The 16,525-nt window shown below is 43.6% G+C and overlaps 4 protein-coding genes across 5 annotated transcripts; 2 read left to right on the forward strand and 2 right to left on the reverse strand.

Annotated features, from left to right (window-relative positions):
* The first annotated feature begins 68 nt into the window (after nt 1-68).
* LOC135341861 (early endosome antigen 1-like) lies at nt 69-8,303 on the forward strand. 2 transcript variants are annotated; one of them, XM_064538539.1, is made up of 21 exons: nt 69-432; nt 628-910; nt 1,018-1,188; nt 1,243-1,394; nt 1,455-1,634; nt 1,751-1,853; nt 2,012-2,057; nt 2,394-2,484; nt 2,562-2,655; nt 2,809-3,001; nt 3,049-3,182; nt 3,465-3,825; nt 3,921-4,291; nt 4,340-4,396; nt 4,461-4,543; nt 4,761-4,880; nt 4,952-6,853; nt 6,996-7,151; nt 7,272-7,439; nt 7,529-7,732; nt 7,963-8,303. In XM_064538539.1, exons 1-21 carry the CDS (start codon nt 223-225, stop codon nt 8,146-8,148), a joined length of 5,265 nt encoding a protein of 1,754 aa, XP_064394609.1. In that variant the 5' UTR covers nt 69-222; the 3' UTR covers nt 8,149-8,303. The 2 variants fall into 2 exon arrangements, with proteins under 2 accessions (XP_064394609.1, XP_064394610.1); XM_064538540.1 differs by having other exon boundaries at nt 1,021-1,188.
* Nucleotides 8,285-9,330, reverse strand: LOC135341962 (ferredoxin-fold anticodon-binding domain-containing protein 1-like). Its single transcript, XM_064538655.1, has one exon. The coding sequence runs from the start codon at nt 9,287-9,289 to the stop codon at nt 8,405-8,407; it is 885 nt and encodes a 294-aa protein (XP_064394725.1). The 5' UTR covers nt 9,290-9,330; the 3' UTR covers nt 8,285-8,404.
* Nucleotides 9,331-9,436: 106 nt separating this feature from the next.
* Nucleotides 9,437-13,300, reverse strand: LOC135341924 (uncharacterized). The gene is made up of 4 exons (XM_064538608.1): nt 13,036-13,300; nt 12,076-12,219; nt 11,805-11,847; nt 9,437-10,960 (listed from the first exon to the last, which is right to left on the reverse strand). Exons 2-4 carry the CDS (start codon nt 12,197-12,199, stop codon nt 9,811-9,813), a joined length of 1,317 nt encoding a protein of 438 aa, XP_064394678.1. The 5' UTR covers nt 12,200-12,219; nt 13,036-13,300; the 3' UTR covers nt 9,437-9,810.
* A 19-nt stretch (nt 13,301-13,319) lies between these two features.
* On the forward strand, nt 13,320-16,525 carry LOC135341956 (transcription initiation factor TFIID subunit 7-like). The gene is made up of 11 exons (XM_064538649.1): nt 13,320-13,486; nt 13,559-13,631; nt 13,693-13,757; nt 14,080-14,281; nt 14,482-14,540; nt 14,591-14,663; nt 14,918-14,960; nt 15,353-15,546; nt 16,079-16,182; nt 16,243-16,302; nt 16,370-16,525. Exons 1-11 carry the CDS (start codon nt 13,430-13,432, stop codon nt 16,385-16,387), a joined length of 948 nt encoding a protein of 315 aa, XP_064394719.1. The 5' UTR covers nt 13,320-13,429; the 3' UTR covers nt 16,388-16,525.

Raw genomic sequence — 16,525 nt, forward strand, 5'->3', positions numbered from 1 at the left:
GAATGACAGGGAAACACATCAGTAATAAGCGTACCTCGGGGTAGGCCGCAGATTATCACCTCCGAACTTTAAAGGGGTGTGTGTCCGCACTTGCAACTAGCTAGCTAGGCATCTAGCTATAATTATAGCGAGGTGCAAAGCTGTGATACTAAGGCTCTAAATAGTGAGAAAATATAAGGCATCAAAAGAAATCTGTCAAACGCTCATCTTATCAACTGGAGAATGGCCATGGCCCAAGCTGCAAGTGGAAAGAGACGCTCTTTCTACGCAGACCTGGACCGTCTTAGATCTCACTTTGATTCACTAGATCAGGACAGGACAGGCTACATAGGCTACAGTGAGCTACAGCAGTTGGTGCAGAAAATGTCTGGCATTGAAGAAGCAGTTCTGCCAGAGCTAATGGAGAAACTGGACCGTGACAAAGACGGCAAGGTGGGTGTACCTAGAAAGGGGGAGTAGCTGGTTGGCAGGGCTGCAGAGCTAGCTAGCCACATGACAGTGCAAAAACTCAAGCTAAGGGATTCTCCATGTTCTAGTTCTACAAGCTTACTCCCATACACTATTTGTAAGTAGAAGTTAGGACCTAAAGTTCAAAGAGCTGTTCCATCTGTTTTATTTCATATGCAGGTCAGCTTCGATGACTTCCAAGCTCTGTTTGAAGTCGAGCATGAATCAATGAAAAAGAGGATAAAGATCACAGCCTCTGAGATCACAGCCTCTGACAGTCCGAATGTGAAGCATGATGTAGTCAGTCCTACCAGTCCCCCCTCCTCCACCACGAGGCGTCGTCTCCCTGAGATACCACTACCAGACACTGTGGTCTTGCGTTCAAAACCAGGGAGGAGCAACAGAGACTTTGGCTATTTCAGCCCAATTGGAACCGGTCGACCACCCTCCATTGACTTTGCAGGTGAACTCCTCATTCAATTGTTGTGAATATATACTGTTGAGAGAACTGTTATTACACGTACACAATAATTAAATCATCTGTTTATGTAATACTGCTGCTCTGCTCAGTAGAACAAGGACCTGGACAGATGCAGTACCTGCTGACTGGGTTTGACACTACAGATGCAGCTGCTAGCCCTCAACTGAAGAGAAACTCTAAAGTTCTCTCTTTCTTCAACGACTCTGAAGATGTGCTGGAGGGCATAGGAGATGGGGCTCGTCCTGACAACACAAGTGAAAGTAGGTGCCATTGTTTTTAACTTCAGTGGTGATTTATACTCACTTTTCTTCTAGTTCCCTCTCCGCCAACGTCCCCGACTTGTAGCCATGACGAGGTAGCCCATGTCGAGAGTTTGCTGGAGTCTGTCATCAACACACGGGAAATTGATGAAGCTGCCGTTGCCAAACTCTGTGCTCACCTGAAAGCTGACAGTCAAGAACAAGAGGTAGTATATTCTATGCCACATTATAGTTCCCTTAATATGGAGCCTATAACTTTCATGCAGGAGCTGATTTCTTTACTACATTTCCTGGACAAGAAAAACGCTGGGTGTGTTACAGTGGAGGAGTTTGCTCGTGGGCTGCAATCATGTAAAAACTCCGCTCAAGTAGCGTCCTCTACTCCATTCAAATCTCCTGAACCAATACCAACCACACTGCATCGCAGACACACCATCAGTACTACAGTGAGTCTGGTTGGGATGCTCTATTAATTACTGTGTATGCATGACTACATGTGTGCATGTAGAGGGTGTTATGTCATTAGCTGCTGTAATGAATCATTGGACACTTCTCTGCACAGTCCGTACCAAGACTGAGTGAACCTTTCAGCTCTCCACTTCACACTCCTATAAGACATGGTGGCTCCACTCCTCTGTCCTCCACACCACTGCACCAGCCTGCAGGTAACTCACCAGCTCACTCACTAAGCAACTCAACATTATTCATTTGTTTGTCTTGTTACTTCTAGCTGTGAGATAGATGGTGACTATGTATGTATGAATCCACTCACAGCCCCACACCCGGTAAATTAATTTATTGCTTGTTTGTATCACACTTGCAGTTTACTCGAACATGATTCTCTCTGTACTGGACCCGGATAAGTCAGGGTGAGTCTCCATGGGCACACGGCCTGGGGGATTTCCCCAAAATGGGCCTGTTTTGATTGCTAACTTTGAGTGCCATAGATTAAGTTAGGATTGTGTATTTAAAAGATGCGTTTTGTAGCTAATTAAGGCCTATCTAATGTGTGTAGATCAAGAAAGCTGCACTTCACAGACTCTTAATCTCATTTACACATCTCTATGTACCATCAACAGCAAACATTTGTACAGTGCTATATAGGGCTAGCTAGATGTAATGTTTCGAAATTCAATTTTTGGGGTAATCAAATTCATAGAATGTCTAGCCAAGTATATATACAGGATGTACACGTTATCCTGTAGGTATGTGCGGGTGGACAGCCTGGTGGAGCGGATCCAGGAGCTGGGGGTGGAGTCTGAGCACAACTCTAGTCTAGAGGAAGCATTGGCTGAGGTAGGAGATTGAACACATTAACGCCGTCAACATGCTAATATATTGCTACCATGGTGTGTGTGTGTGTGTGTGTGTAGGCTGTGATGGTGGATCAAAGCGGTCGGGTCAGTGTGAATGAGTTCACCACATCTCTAGAAGGAGCTTTACTCACAGAGGGGAAAAGTAACAATTGTAAGCCGATACAAGCTCTCTCCATAGTTACCCTTGGGTATAGCTGTAAGGTATCTTTATTTATACCCTCTCAGTCTGTACTCTGTAATTTAACTTTAAGTACAGATTGTAAAATCTATTTCACTGCATGCATGGCTACATTTCCTGTTGCAGTTCTCCGCCAGATAGCCCTCAAGACATTTCACAGTGAAATTCATAGTCTACGGTCTCAAGTGCAGCAGGTCTCCATGGAGAGGGACACACTCCAACACAGTCTCAATAGAACAATGGAAGACAAACAAAAGCTAGTGCTGATGGGGGAGGAGCAAGTGGACATGGTTACTAAGAATACGGATAAGAAACTCAAGTAAGTACAATTTAAGTGTGCCATTGATACTTTGTATGTCATTTTAGGGACCAAGAAGATGATCTTTTGCAACGTCTTAAAGAGTCTGAGAAATCTCGACGTGAGGAGCAGCTGCAGATAGAGGACAGGTATACAGCTGTGTTTGAGAATCTGCAGCAGCATATGGATAAACTCAAATCAGGTACTATAGTCTAGTGATTTGGTAATCGAACCCCGAACCCATGGTACAACCCTTTTCGCCTAAAGCAAAGGCAGAAATGCTACACTAATTGACCTGCAGTGTGTAGACTAGTGTGCTGAGTCTATAATGTAGCCCCACTGTGTACTAGTGTACAGAGCCTATAGTGTGGTCCCACTGTGTACACTGTAGCTAGTGATTGACTTATACTTTCTCTAGTAAGGTTTGCATTTCAAGTAAGGTGAAAAGGTTGTAACAATATTAATCCTCCCCCTCCGTCCTCAGAGGAAGAAAGGTTGAGAGTTGACCTCAAGCTGGCCCAGGATGAGAACGACCAGGTCATCAGAGAGTTAGATAATGCTCACAAGGAGCTCTCCAAGAAAGAAAGTATTATTTCGATGCTAACGCGAGACCTTGAGAGTCGCTCGGACTATGACCTCACTGACGACGAACACCAACACTCAAGGATGAGCGAGCTGGAGAACGAGTTAACGATGAGGGTGACCCTCACTAATGAGCTACAGGAGAAACTAAGGGAGGTACAGGATCGCTTTGACCTCATCACTGCCGACAATGAGAAGATGAAGCAGAAGTACCTCACAGCCAAACGTGACCTACAGAGACGGAGGAATAAACACAGCAGAAAGTAAGTTTATCATAATCCCCCATCCATGTAGAACCCCCCCACCCACACAGATACAGCCATATAAGGTAGGACTATTAATTATTCCTCACATGCAGAACTTCAACTGAGAGGCCTCTCTCTGGATTTGGCAAACCTCAGAGGCCAAAACGACCACTATCAGGATCTCACTTTGGTCGGTCAAGTCCTATCAAGCCGCGGATCTTTGGCTCTCCTCTCGACCTAGCCATAGGCTCAGAAAAGGACCACCCTGTCTTATTGGAGGATATGGACGAGTCCCCATCCTCTGACAGTGAGCCCATCATCTTCTCCCTGGCCCCGATAGCAATGGTGGGGGAAGTAGTCGAGGAGGAGATCGGACAAGCAGAGGGGGGTCAAGACGAGGGTAGTGAAGAGGATCCTGTTCCTAGTCAAACACCAACTACTGAGGAAGAATCACCTGGTGAAGAAGACACTTTCTCAAGATCAAGTGAGTGGGTCTTGTGGGCTAATGGTTGTCATTGCATTGTGTATACAGGTGCTAGCTTGATGGAGGAGATACACAAACACGAACAGAAGAGTCTGCTAGAGAACAGTAAGTTATCACATTCAATGTCATCAGGAATTAATACTTAATGATAATCACACACACTGTACAGAAATCCAGCAGCTGGAGGACGAGCGATGTACACTGCAGAAACAGTATCAGCAGCTTGAGCAACAACTCAGAGAAGTAGAAGAGGTTAGTATCCAAAGCAACCCTAGACTACTATAAAAATACTGGGGACCCTGCGTTAATTAGAACGGCCATAACATAGTTCCGTTTGTCCAATAACGTTAATTTTATGGTATTCTGAAAGCTTAGAGATAGGCCTTTCAGATGATGTTAAAATCCAACGTCTATTTTGGGCCTGTTTTTGACAAAATACAGTTACACACGTTTGGTTATGTTCCCTCAGGAGGATAGAATGGAGATTCTACGAGAGTTGGAGAGGACGAAACAAAAGCAAGGAGAGTTGGACAGACTGATCTCAACTCTGGACAAGCAAAGCAAACAACTCAGCATGACCAGAATTGATGTAAGTGTATTAATATGTACCCACCTGGTACATTGTAACTGTAACATTAACCTGTGTTAATGTTGGTGCAGATTGACTCCAGACTGCAAGTGGCCGGGCAAAGTCTGGCCAATCAGCTTCAAGGTCTCAGAAGTAGTCTTACGGATAACTCTGGAGCCAGTGCCACTGGTAACCTTGGCGATCTCATCAATGAGCTGGACACTATTCGAAGCAAGCTCGAAGAAGAACGAAAGAGCCACGATGTAGACATAGCCAACCTGAAGACTGAATTGTCTAAAAAGGAGGAGGAGAGTTACAGTCACATAGATCTGTCCCTCAAGCTAGAGGAGGAGAAGGCACAGGCCGAGGCAACGTTGGTCTCACTGCAGTACACACTAGAGAGCGAGAGGAGTGCACACGAAGCAGAAGTGAACATTCTAATGCGAAAATTGGACAATGCCGAAGAATCTCTCTCAAAACTGGAAAGAAAAGAACGCGAGAATATGATGCAGTTGAGAGAAGAACTAGAGCAGACCAGAGACGAAATAGCGCGATATCAACTACAAACAGAGAAACTTCAAAAAGAGTTAGCAGATGCTGATGAGAAGCTTGGTGCCATGGAAACCAGCCCACCTCTCTCACCCACAGAGCCGCCCCCTCAAACACAAGAGGAACAAATGGCGCTATCAACAGATGAAATCGCAGCACTTCTACAACAACTGGCTAAGTCTGAAACTGAAATTGATTTATTACAGTCGTCAAATGAAGAACATATTTCACTAACTACAAAACTAAGAACTGAACTGGAGGAATGTAGCCAACAAGCTCAGGAGAAGTTAACCGAGCAGTTAGGATATTTCCAACAGCAGATGGCATCTCTAAGAAAAGACTTTGAATCTCAACTTGACCAATCATCAAATGCTTTGGAAGCAAGCCACACTCAGGAAATAGATCTAAACAACCGCTTGTCACTAACTTTAGAACAATTAGAAAATACACAAACAGAAGTACGCGAACTCTCAGCCAAAGAAGCCACTCATCTTCAGAACATTCAACTACTGGAGCAGTCTGGATCATCACAGCAACAAGAGATTACACAATTACAAGCTGCTCTCAGTGAGTATCGACAACTACGTCAGATGGAAAGCATCCAAAAACAGATCACGCCTGAACTTTCAACACAACCCAAACGCCCCAGTAGTGGAGGAGAAGACGAGACTGACTTCATCCCGGCCCTTGTAACTTCCGGGAAACTATCGCAAAGCTCTGAGAAAGATTCTCACGACCAAATTATTGATGAGATGAAAGACCAGTTGGAAGAAGTTCAGCTACGGAAAAAGGGATTGCTCGACCAACTTGCAGAGAAAAATAAGACCCTCACAGAATTGCAACAAAAAGCTTTGGAGGAAAGAGAAGCAGTTCAATCTTCGGCACTAGCTACTACTAACGAGATTATTCGATTCATTAGCAATTTCAGCAGCTCCTCCAAGGATTCATTGTCAGACTACAAAGAACGAGTAGAAGAAGTCTCCGCAAAGTTGGCCCGTGTGAGGCAACTCCTTCAAGAAAGAGACAGTCAAAACCTGAGCACTCTCGATGGCATGATGTCCGATCTCAACCACTCTAGAGAAGAATCTGATGCTGTCAAACTGGACATGGAGAACATGAAACAGAGACTGGTATCCAAACACGAGGAAGAGATTCGCAGCTTGAGAGATGATCTGGACAAGACGAGAAAGCGTGAGGAGCAAGCCAGAGCGAGGAGTGAGGAGGCCGAGTTGGAGTTGGTTGTCAAGCAGAAGCAATTTCAGGAGAAGGAAGATCAGATTGAGTCACAAGCAAAGACAATACAAGAGCTAGAGTTGCGGCGTCTTCCTGTTAATGAGCATGAGGCAGTGCAGTATGTAGAGGTGCAGCTGCTGGAGGGTGTGAATGAAGCTCTGTTGTTGAACACCAACCAGGACAGTAGGGAGACACTCACTATACAGGGGCAGGTGAGGCTACTTACTTGCAGCTATAACACATTGTACCTTACCTTACAGCACTGTGATGTGTTTATAACTCAATTAGCTAAATTATGCTTAAATTAATGTTTATGTACGCATCGATCAGTAGCCTATTTATTTCTTGTTTTAGGTAACCACCAGGCCTGAAGCAGACACTGAGGTATCTAACCAGGAGCAGATGGTTCAAGCTCTACAAGAAGCTGAGCAAAAGTTGGATGCTTTCCGGCAGATCCAGAAGACATTGCAACTGCAGCATCAGCAAGCAATGCAAGAGATTGAAACCAAGGTAAGGTACCTGTAGTCATGTGATCAGATTTTAACGCATCGAATGAATGCATGTGTATTCATACTATAGCTGGTACAGCATTTCAATAGCCTTGTAATCACATGACCTATGTATTGACAGTACGAGGCAGAGCTGCTGGTGACCAATGAGGTCATTGAAGAGCACACGGCTGACCTGAGACAGCTGTACGTGTCAGTAGTGGAGGCAGAGAGGGAGAGGGCAGTACACCTCACACACTCTCAACTAGTGGGGGAACTCGGCAAAGAGATAGACACACTCAAATCAGAGGTAATAGTGTCTTCATAATAAAGATTTAATACAAATCAAATGATAAATTATATACGATCTACTTATGTGATTAACCACCCACTTGCTAGCTTTCCACTGAGCAAGCCATTGTCGGTGAGATGGAGGCCACTCTGACTAGGAGAACAGCCGAGCACGAGCAAGTGGAGGCGCAGATACAAACAGAACATGATGAAGAGGTTCAGGCACTGCATCAGCAGAAGCAACAGCTGGTGCGGCAGCTGGAGGACACCAAACTACGATACACACAGTCCATCAAGGAGCAGGATCAACATGTGAGACCATCTCTTAATTAGTATAATTATAGATACCTTGATGGTGGGAATAAACGAGCGAATATTGAAACAAGCATGCATATTACCAAAAGTAAGAGGGTTTGATTAGCTTTGTTGAGCAATTTTCATCTGTAGAGAGCTTTTATAATAATAAGGCTGCGGTGTATAATATTTATTGTACATGTACTGTAGAGTCATGTGATAAAAACATCCCTTTTTACTCTCTGCAGACAAACGTGCTTATTCAAGACCTGTGCAACGCTAAATCAGAGCTAGAGAAGCAGCTACAGCAGAAGAGTGAAGAGTCACTGCTGGTGTATCAGAAGGTTGCAGAGCTCACGGATGAGAAGAGAGTTCTGGTGGACATTATCGAGCATTTGTGTGTAGAAGCTGGCCAACTCATTGATATAGTGTGACAGTCTCAACCGATTTCAACATGTAGATAATTTTTATGTACAGCACTTTTTAAAGCTCTCATTTTTTAAGCTCTCATTTCTTGTTAGACAAGTCATAATTTGTTGCGCAACGTCAGATGTTATCAATGTACTCCCACCAGAGATCAATAAAATTATTTGTGAAACGGGAGAGGGTACTCACCAACAATGATAATAGCATACTTCAGATTTAAAAACAACATATACGCAGCTGATTATAAGTATAATCGAAACTGTTCTACCTAACATCAAGTTCTAACTGTTCCTGCAACGCTTGTCTCACTAACAACTGCAGCTCTCGTGCACTTGTTCTTGAAAGCACTCCATTCACAGAATAGTAGCAAAGTCTGTAGCACAAACTAACTCGTCCTTCCAACGCATACTTGTCTACACATTCAATGGATTGCACAGTATCTCCAGTCACTCGCTTCACAGTATCTATCAACTTGGACTCATCAAAGGCAACTAATCCACCACACCAAAAGCTCACATCATGTCTGTACTCTGGTGGAAACAAGGACTTGGCAGTTCCAGGCAGCATGAATGTATGCATAAGAGCACCGTCCAGCATAAAGCCTTTGTCTTGACCACGATAGCCAGTTGGTGTATAGTTAGGGAATTCAGTTATACTGAAAGGCTCTACTTTGGTTAACACGAGACCTGCTTCGGCTGCCATTTCGACAACTTTCCACGAGTTTTCAAATCCTCTGTTCTGACAGTCGCTAGGTGTTCCTCCCTGTCCTCTGCATAACGACATTACAACTTTTCCCGATGGTGACATCATCAGTCTCGACGCAGACTTGAAGAAAGATTCCAATAGTTCTCGATTCTTCTGTATCTTACTTTTTCCACCAGTGTGAGGAAAATTGAATATCACTCTATCGTACTTGACTTGTAGTTCCTGCAAGCAGAGGCAGGCCTCTAGTTGTGTTCCATCTACCTTGTGTAGGACTGTAGCTCCCATGGTGAGCAGCTCTTCTTTGTTTAGTACAGTTTGAGGACATTTTAATGATTCCTCTTCACTTTCATATCCTGTGGCTACAAGCCTTAATGGAGATTTCTTCAGCAAAGAGAGAGAAAAGGAGAAATTACCATCACCTACTATCAAGACACTCTCACACATTGGTATTATTATTATTTACTAAAGATCGTCTTAATAACAAACATCATTTAATGCATATCTGGTAAAAGTCAATATTTAATTTATTTATTTAATTTATTTATTATTTTATTAAGATTATTATCTAGTAAACTATTAGTTATAAATGTGTTAACGATCCTTACCAAAACAATACAATCGAAATTGATGTTGTACAAGTTGGTGTAAAAATACACTGAAGTACAGTAAATTATGTTTGATATAAAAGCCATGAAAATACAGCTGAGAGATTAATAAAACAGTTTTAAAGTACTACCTAAATGCTTCCATGAATAAAGCGGATGAGGAAAACGCAACACAAAATAACAAAATAATGATGAAACACAAACTCAATTTTTAAAGCAGTCTAAACTGTTAAATGCAACACACACACACACACACACACACACACTGACTAAACATAACCACACAATTGTGATAAACTGGGTAACAAACATGGTACACCACATGGTACTACAACATACCCTATACAAAGTTATCTACACTCAAGTAGGCACAGTCACCACCGCAGTATTAGCAGGTAATATATGTCGGGGCATAGCCTCAGGGCCATAGTGACTGGGAAAACCAGACCCTTCTTGCTTGATATTATCAGATTCAGCACGATAGCATCTCTTATCAGCCAGGTTGACCACTGCATAAGACTCCTTCTTGTCTCCACTGGGACTGATCTCGCCGTCCGTCATATCTTTACGCCGTTTCGTACTCGTCACTCGAAACCTCTTTTTGGTGAAATCCAGTTCGACAACTTCCTTGACATCGTCACGCTTTGATTGCCTAATAGGGTCGAGACGTTCTCCAAATCCAGTGATGTTGTCCATACTCTTAGCGGGCCTTCCACTGGACCCAACCTCCAGGGGACCGTTCTCGTAGGCATGCCCAGGACGTGAGGGACTGCCGCTGGATTTCTTGAGAGAACCCTCTCGAACAGGCTTCGAGTCGGACATTGCTCTGACTTTTGGTAAGATGACCATGTTGCCTCCCCCATCATTTCCACGGCTATCAAACACTTCCGAGTAGGTATCAATCGAAGTGCTGATGATCTTTGTTGAAGGTGCACTGGGTTTCACTGTTTTGTCCAATAAGAAGTGGTCAGCTGGGAGATAGTCTATCGGATTGTTGTAATCCCCAATCCGAGGAGTGGAGCCGACAGTGGGAGGAGGGGCTGTATCCTGGTAGCCATTGGTAGAGCGAGAGGGGGCGGATTGATGATGTGTTTCCGTGGTGGTAGTTTTCAACAATGGCTTAGTGGTCTCAATCTCTATGTCTTCATAGCCAGGTGAAGGTTTAAAAAATACCTGCTCTCTAGACTCTGGATGTATCGTAACTATTGTGGGAGCATTTGGAGAAGCATGCTCTTGGGTATGTTCTGGTTGGCTCATGGCCAGTTGTGCTTCTTCGTACTCATCTCGTTTCTTATGATACTCGTCCAACAGCTCCTGTGCATTGTCTGCTGTCAACTGACCAGGCTCCAGGTTCTCTGGTGTCCGTACCTCATCCGGCAGGAAGGCAAGATCATTGACTGCTGAATAGTTAGGAGCAGTGGCCTTTGAGCGAGGCTTGATGGGAGTGGGAGGGGACTGCTCTAGATGACTGGGGGAGTCTAGTGCAGTCTCTCTCTTGTATTCTGTCAGTCTGTGTGTTGGGTAAAGACAACCGGTGGTTAAAACAATGTCATAGAGGAAAGACAGTTTACATTTACAACCAGAAAAGGTGGTTATCACAACAAAACAGGCCATGCAATTATCATGAGGGCCAGTACAAAGACAAAGGCATCCCATTCATCCAGTACAATGGTCTCCCATGCAGTTAGATGGATTCAATAGCCCTATCTGGCCTCAGAGATCAAGGGAGGAAAGGGTCTACCTAATAAGCAATAACAGACACCTTGTCCAACACTAATCTGCCCTACTATGAAGACAACCACATGTCTACATGTACACAGTGTATATAACCTTTATTAACAGTTGGCCACAATACAGCTTCGATCTTGTAGTGAGCATAAGAGACATTTTGGGACAGTTGCATTTGGTAAACAACCAGAGATACTACAAGCTAGTGTCAGAGATACTACAAGCGGAGATACTACAAGCTGGGTGTCAGAGACTACCACTTTAAGCGAGCACAGGGTGTGGTGAAGGATAGACATGCAGGTTAATAGGGTGACAATATTTAGAGTGCCTGGTTTGTTGCACATAATGTAATTTGAATGCTTGGCAGAATACATTAAGTGGCTAGTGGATTTTCACTACACTGACTTCAAACTTCAAAACAGCCCCTAAGCCAAACAAACCGGCTGACAGGACAACTGAACCCCTAACAATATACAATATCTCATTCAAGCCCTAACATAATAAATCCCTCCTTTCAGTGACTCTAATCAACACACCACTTAATACTGCTTGGCATTTGATGGGGTTGTGTTGAATCTTTGCTATTATAATAGTGACCTCTCAATTACAATTGCATTCAAACTCACTCAGTGTTGATCTCTCTCTTCTCATAGTGGGACACTCTTCTCTCTGCAATGAACAATGGCCGTGTGATTAATGATCGTGTGAATGACGTTTATAGCAAACAATCCATTTACCAATTAAATTATTTTTGACTGTTTGTACAGAAGGTGCTTGTACAAACTATGTGATCAAAGGCCAAGCTGTCTCAACAACATGCAGCTAGAAACAAAAACAATTTTAGAGAGAGGGAAATTCTAATAATAATAATTATGGTAAGTGCTGACAATAACTCACTTAGTATTTCAATCTCCCTCCTTGTCTTGTACCACAAACACAAGAACAACAGGACAAATGCCAACAGTCCCACACCCACTAGCACCGCTATCACCAAGGCAACCACAGCAACGGTCATAGCCATCTCAGCGATTATGTCCGTCACTACAAAATATACATTACTAGTTATTCTTGCAACACTGGCACTACTCATGTATCGTACACTGGCACTACTCATGTATCGTACAGTGCATTCAAAAAGGAAATAAAACAAGTGTACAACAGCTGAAAGTGTACTTGACCTTACGTTGGGGCCATCCTGTGAGGAGTTGTGCAATATTTACACAATGTGGTCTAGTAATAACCAACCACGGGGTATTGTGAGATCAAGTGGATACAGCCAGACAAGCGTACCAGTACTCATGTCACCACTTCAAGAGGCAAACATTTAAGTGCAACAGTTATCCAAATATGCCATACAGAACACTATTATTCAAATACACTGAAGCTGGCTGATACATGTACAAAACACTATTAGAAGTAATAATCAGAATACTGTGCTCAATAATAAACCACTACCACCAGTGCAGTAGGATATTATTATTCTCCAGACAATAAAGCCGTAGACTAGACAACTTTAGAAAAGAATTAAAGGGGTCTGGCTCTAGATCTATCTAAGGTTAGCAATAGGCACGCTGAATACATATTAAACCAATAGGGGAGGATTATCTTACGAAACTGGCTGGCCTCAGCCTCGCATCGTACACTGCAAGCCCATACAGCCGGCCTGTGGTTAGCTAATTAGCCCAACATGCTCCAGCTATACCTGTCAAGTGCAGCTAGCTATATAGAGCTAGAGCTCATGTATTTCATTATCACCCAATAAAATTACTGCAGAGATGCTATCAATGCACACAATCTATGGAAGCTTACAAACCTACTACTACACACACAGTTGGCAAATATGAAATTTTTTCTTACCTTGAGCTAACTAGCTAGCTGAGAGGTGTTCAACAGCAGGAGGATATGGTTGGGTGATTCTAGGCAGCTCTGGCCTGGCCTACAGACAGTTCTTGTGTCTGCTAGCTGCTCTTGTCAGTCCACACAACACTGCTCCACCTGATATCCTGTATCAGCGACCTCTCTTCACAACGCTTCCTAACTACAGTGTAGTATCTTGTGGTTCAAGTGGCATGCCGTCTGACCGGACTCGACCAGCTTTGCAAGAAAAGGTGGAAGCCACTCAGCTGTAGTTGAGGGGAGTGGCTCAAGTAGGTGTAGCCTGCAGGCACTGCTGAATCAGCATTATCTGAGTTGTGGATCTCCCCTGCATGTCCATGTCACAGTGTGTGCTGCCACAGTACAGTCCTTCATCATGTCAGCAGTCTCAGATCCTGCCAAAGAGCATCAGCTCATCCTCAGGTTGCCTGCAGTGAGTCCTGGGTAGCTAGTAGTACACACACGCTCCATCACTGTGTACGTACTGGTGTGTGTGTGTGTGCAGGATCATGCTGACAAGGTTAGGGGAGCAATGAAGCATGGCACACTGGACGAGCGTCTCCAAGTAGAGTTTATCAGTGCGTTACTTGCAACATGTGTACCTAGCAACCTACATCACTATCTCCTTTACCTGCGCAGGAGATGAGATTGGTGAGATGCGCAGAGCCAGAGTAAAGCTGGACGAGGAAACATTACCAGGAAAAGTTAGTGAATCACTATCCTCATAATATGTATTACAGTATGAGACATCCATAACTAATGGCAACCCCCCCACACACACACACACCCACACACACCACACACACACACCCACACACTCACCCACACCACACACACACACACACACTCACCCACACCACACACACACACACACACACACCCACACACTCACCCACACACACACACACTCACCCACACTACACACACACACACACCCACACACTCACCCACACCACACACACACACACACACACACACACACACACACACACACACACACACACACACACACACACACACACATAGCTCATTGACCTCCCAACCATCATTGAGAGCTATAAGACTCTGGACAACAAGAACTTGTACAAGACAGGGGACATTTCTCAGATGTTGGTGTGTTCTGATGACCCTGACACGTACACCCCACCAGCTAGAGGGGCCTCCATTGATGACATGACTGCCTCCAGGAAGAAGGAGCTCTACAAAACCTTCACGACCAATCATGGCAGTGAGTGGCACACAGTACGATACATGTAGGTGGCCATACAACCAATCATGGCAGTGAGTGGCACCTAATCCGTAATGAATGTTATACTCCACAAGAATATTGACCATTAATTTTGTGTTTGCTAGGTTGAGCATTAGACGATGGTATAGTAACCATGGCATTACCTTGACAGTATCATATGTACAATGGTTCCTTCTCAGTTACTCCACCGATGAAGAATGTTAGGAAGAGAAGATTTAGAAAGACCAAGACCAAGAAGGTAGGAAGCTAATGTGTCTACTAGCTCTGATGAGAGTTACCATTGTGCAGATGATTGATTCTCCTGAAGTAGAGAAAGAAGTGAAGCGCTTACTGAGGGCTGACACCTTTGCTGTCAATGTCAGTATCCTAGCAAATGGCTGCATTATATACAGTCCACACAAGTCGGAGGTGGTTGGTACTAACCACCTCTAGGCCTAGAGTTTAATTACCACGAGGCAAATTGCAAATTTGTGTGCTGTTGAGATTGTGGGATTGAAAATGATTATAGCCACTAACACACTGCCCACTGATTATGTTCTGTGTACTTAGAATAATTGATTTAGCACGCACTGTGTCAGTTTCATCATGTCTGATGGTTTCCTGAGCTGGTATTAGCCTTCAAGGTTGTCAATGACGACAAGCAGGATGACAGTCAGAGGTGAGTGTATGTATTATGGGATACATAACGCTGTGTCCGCATGTATAGACACTGTTCTATGATTGTTTTCACTTCTTTTAGCGTGTGATAGTGTTGTTGCTTTTAGTAGTGACAGCTGTGCCAACATTTTTGTAGGTATAGAGAGTGCTCTGGGTCAACACTAAGTAATGATTATTTGCTTAATGCCTAATTAGGATAATTGTATGCCCAAAGATACACTAACAGTACAATTATTTGTTTCATGCTCTCATTTGCTGAGTGGTGTGGTCATGTATTGGCTGGGGTGTGTCATAATGGACTCAGCTTAGTTGATACCACTTAGTACATATGTTAACTTAATCCCACATTCCCCCCCCCACACACACACACACACACTCTCTCTTTCTCTACAGTGTGATGTCCGACAGTGTGTCCCGATCCCAGACCCCCGGGATGATGGTAGACGAGGACTCTCTCCTCTCCCTGCCCTCGGACTATACCCCTGACGACAAGTCTGAGCTAGTACGCATCCTAGAAGAGGTCAGCTGCTCCTCCTCCAGTGAGGAGAGTGAAGATGAGGAGATCAGTGTTATCGACGAGCCTGGAGGTGGGATAGAGGATCATTAATAATCTACTGCTGCCTAGTATGACTTTTTTGGGGCCCTAAACTTTAATGTCTCTTTCTAAGCGTTGACATTGGATCAACGGTATTAAAATTATGTTCAACTACAACTTCAACCCCCTCTGTTTAATCAATGTTTTGACTCTTTCAGCTGCCATAACTTGAATTCCATGGATCTAATTTCAACGATTTTCTGAAAGCTTAGAAAGAGACCTTTCAAACGGTACCATCAAAGTTCATATTTGAGCGATAAAACTATTTGCTAATTTGGCCACACCATGAATAATAATAGCCCATGGTCCAAGGCCGAAAAATGACAAATTCTGGTCCCAACAAAATTTTGAATTGAAACACATCATTTGAAAGGTCTCTCTCTAAGCTTTCAGAAAATCATAAAATGTTTGACATTGGATCAACGGTACTAAAGTTATGGCTGTTGAACTACAACCCCCCCCCCCCCGTTACTCTTTAGTAATAGTGTCCAAGTTTGTAGCTTCACCTCTCTCTCTCTTGTCAGGTGACAGCGAGGAGGCCAGTGAGCTGAGGGCAGCTGCACAAGACCTGGAGACTCAGATTGAAGAACAAAAACTAAAGATCCAGAACACTCCTAAAATACTGCGTGTAAGCTATATAGTGTCTATACTTACATTGCCCACTGTGCTTAATTAAATTCTCTTGTAGGCTCGTTTTGAAACATTTCTTGATGAGCTGGAAAAACAACACCGCAGTATATTGGACCAGGTTAGTTGCCATGGCAGCTAGTGAAGACATTGTTTATAACTGTCATTATATATTTCTTCCTCTGCAGCTATCAAGCTTGAACTGACTTAGTTTTTTTGTTTTGTTTTGTTTTCGTTTTACCTTACACACACACACACACACATACACACTTAGTACATGCTCCCTAACAATTTATCTTTTTGATCTATTTAACTTTTTTCTGGCAATAAACTTGAACATGAAA

Source organism: Halichondria panicea, chromosome 9 (assembly GCF_963675165.1).
Source record: "Halichondria panicea chromosome 9, odHalPani1.1, whole genome shotgun sequence".
In the NCBI taxonomy this organism is placed as follows: Eukaryota; Metazoa; Porifera; class Demospongiae; order Suberitida; family Halichondriidae; genus Halichondria; species Halichondria panicea.

Coding starts and splice junctions, on each gene's coding strand:
- LOC135341924 (XM_064538608.1), bottom strand. CDS start 12,199: ATGGCTATGACCGTTGCTGTGGTTGCCTTGGTGATAGCGGTGCTAGTG. Junction 11,848..12,075: donor GAGGGAGATTGAAATACTAA/GTGAGTTATTGT, acceptor TGTTCATTGCAG/AGAGAAGAGTGTCCCACTAT. Junction 10,961..11,804: donor AAGAGAGAGATCAACACTGA/GTGAGTTTGAAT, acceptor CCCAACACACAG/ACTGACAGAATACAAGAGAG.
- LOC135341861 (XM_064538539.1), top strand. CDS start 223: ATGGCCATGGCCCAAGCTGCAAGTGGAAAGAGACGCTCTTTCTACGCA. Junction 433..627: donor ACCGTGACAAAGACGGCAAG/GTGGGTGTACCT, acceptor TTTCATATGCAG/GTCAGCTTCGATGACTTCCA. Junction 4,397..4,460: donor GAAGAGTCTGCTAGAGAACA/GTAAGTTATCAC, acceptor CACACTGTACAG/AAATCCAGCAGCTGGAGGAC.
- LOC135341962 (XM_064538655.1), bottom strand. CDS start 9,289: ATGTGTGAGAGTGTCTTGATAGTAGGTGATGGTAATTTCTCCTTTTCT.
- LOC135341956 (XM_064538649.1), top strand. CDS start 13,430: ATGTCAGCAGTCTCAGATCCTGCCAAAGAGCATCAGCTCATCCTCAGG. Junction 13,487..13,558: donor TCATCCTCAGGTTGCCTGCA/GTGAGTCCTGGG, acceptor GTGTGTGTGCAG/GATCATGCTGACAAGGTTAG. Junction 13,632..13,692: donor TCTCCAAGTAGAGTTTATCA/GTGCGTTACTTG, acceptor TTACCTGCGCAG/GAGATGAGATTGGTGAGATG.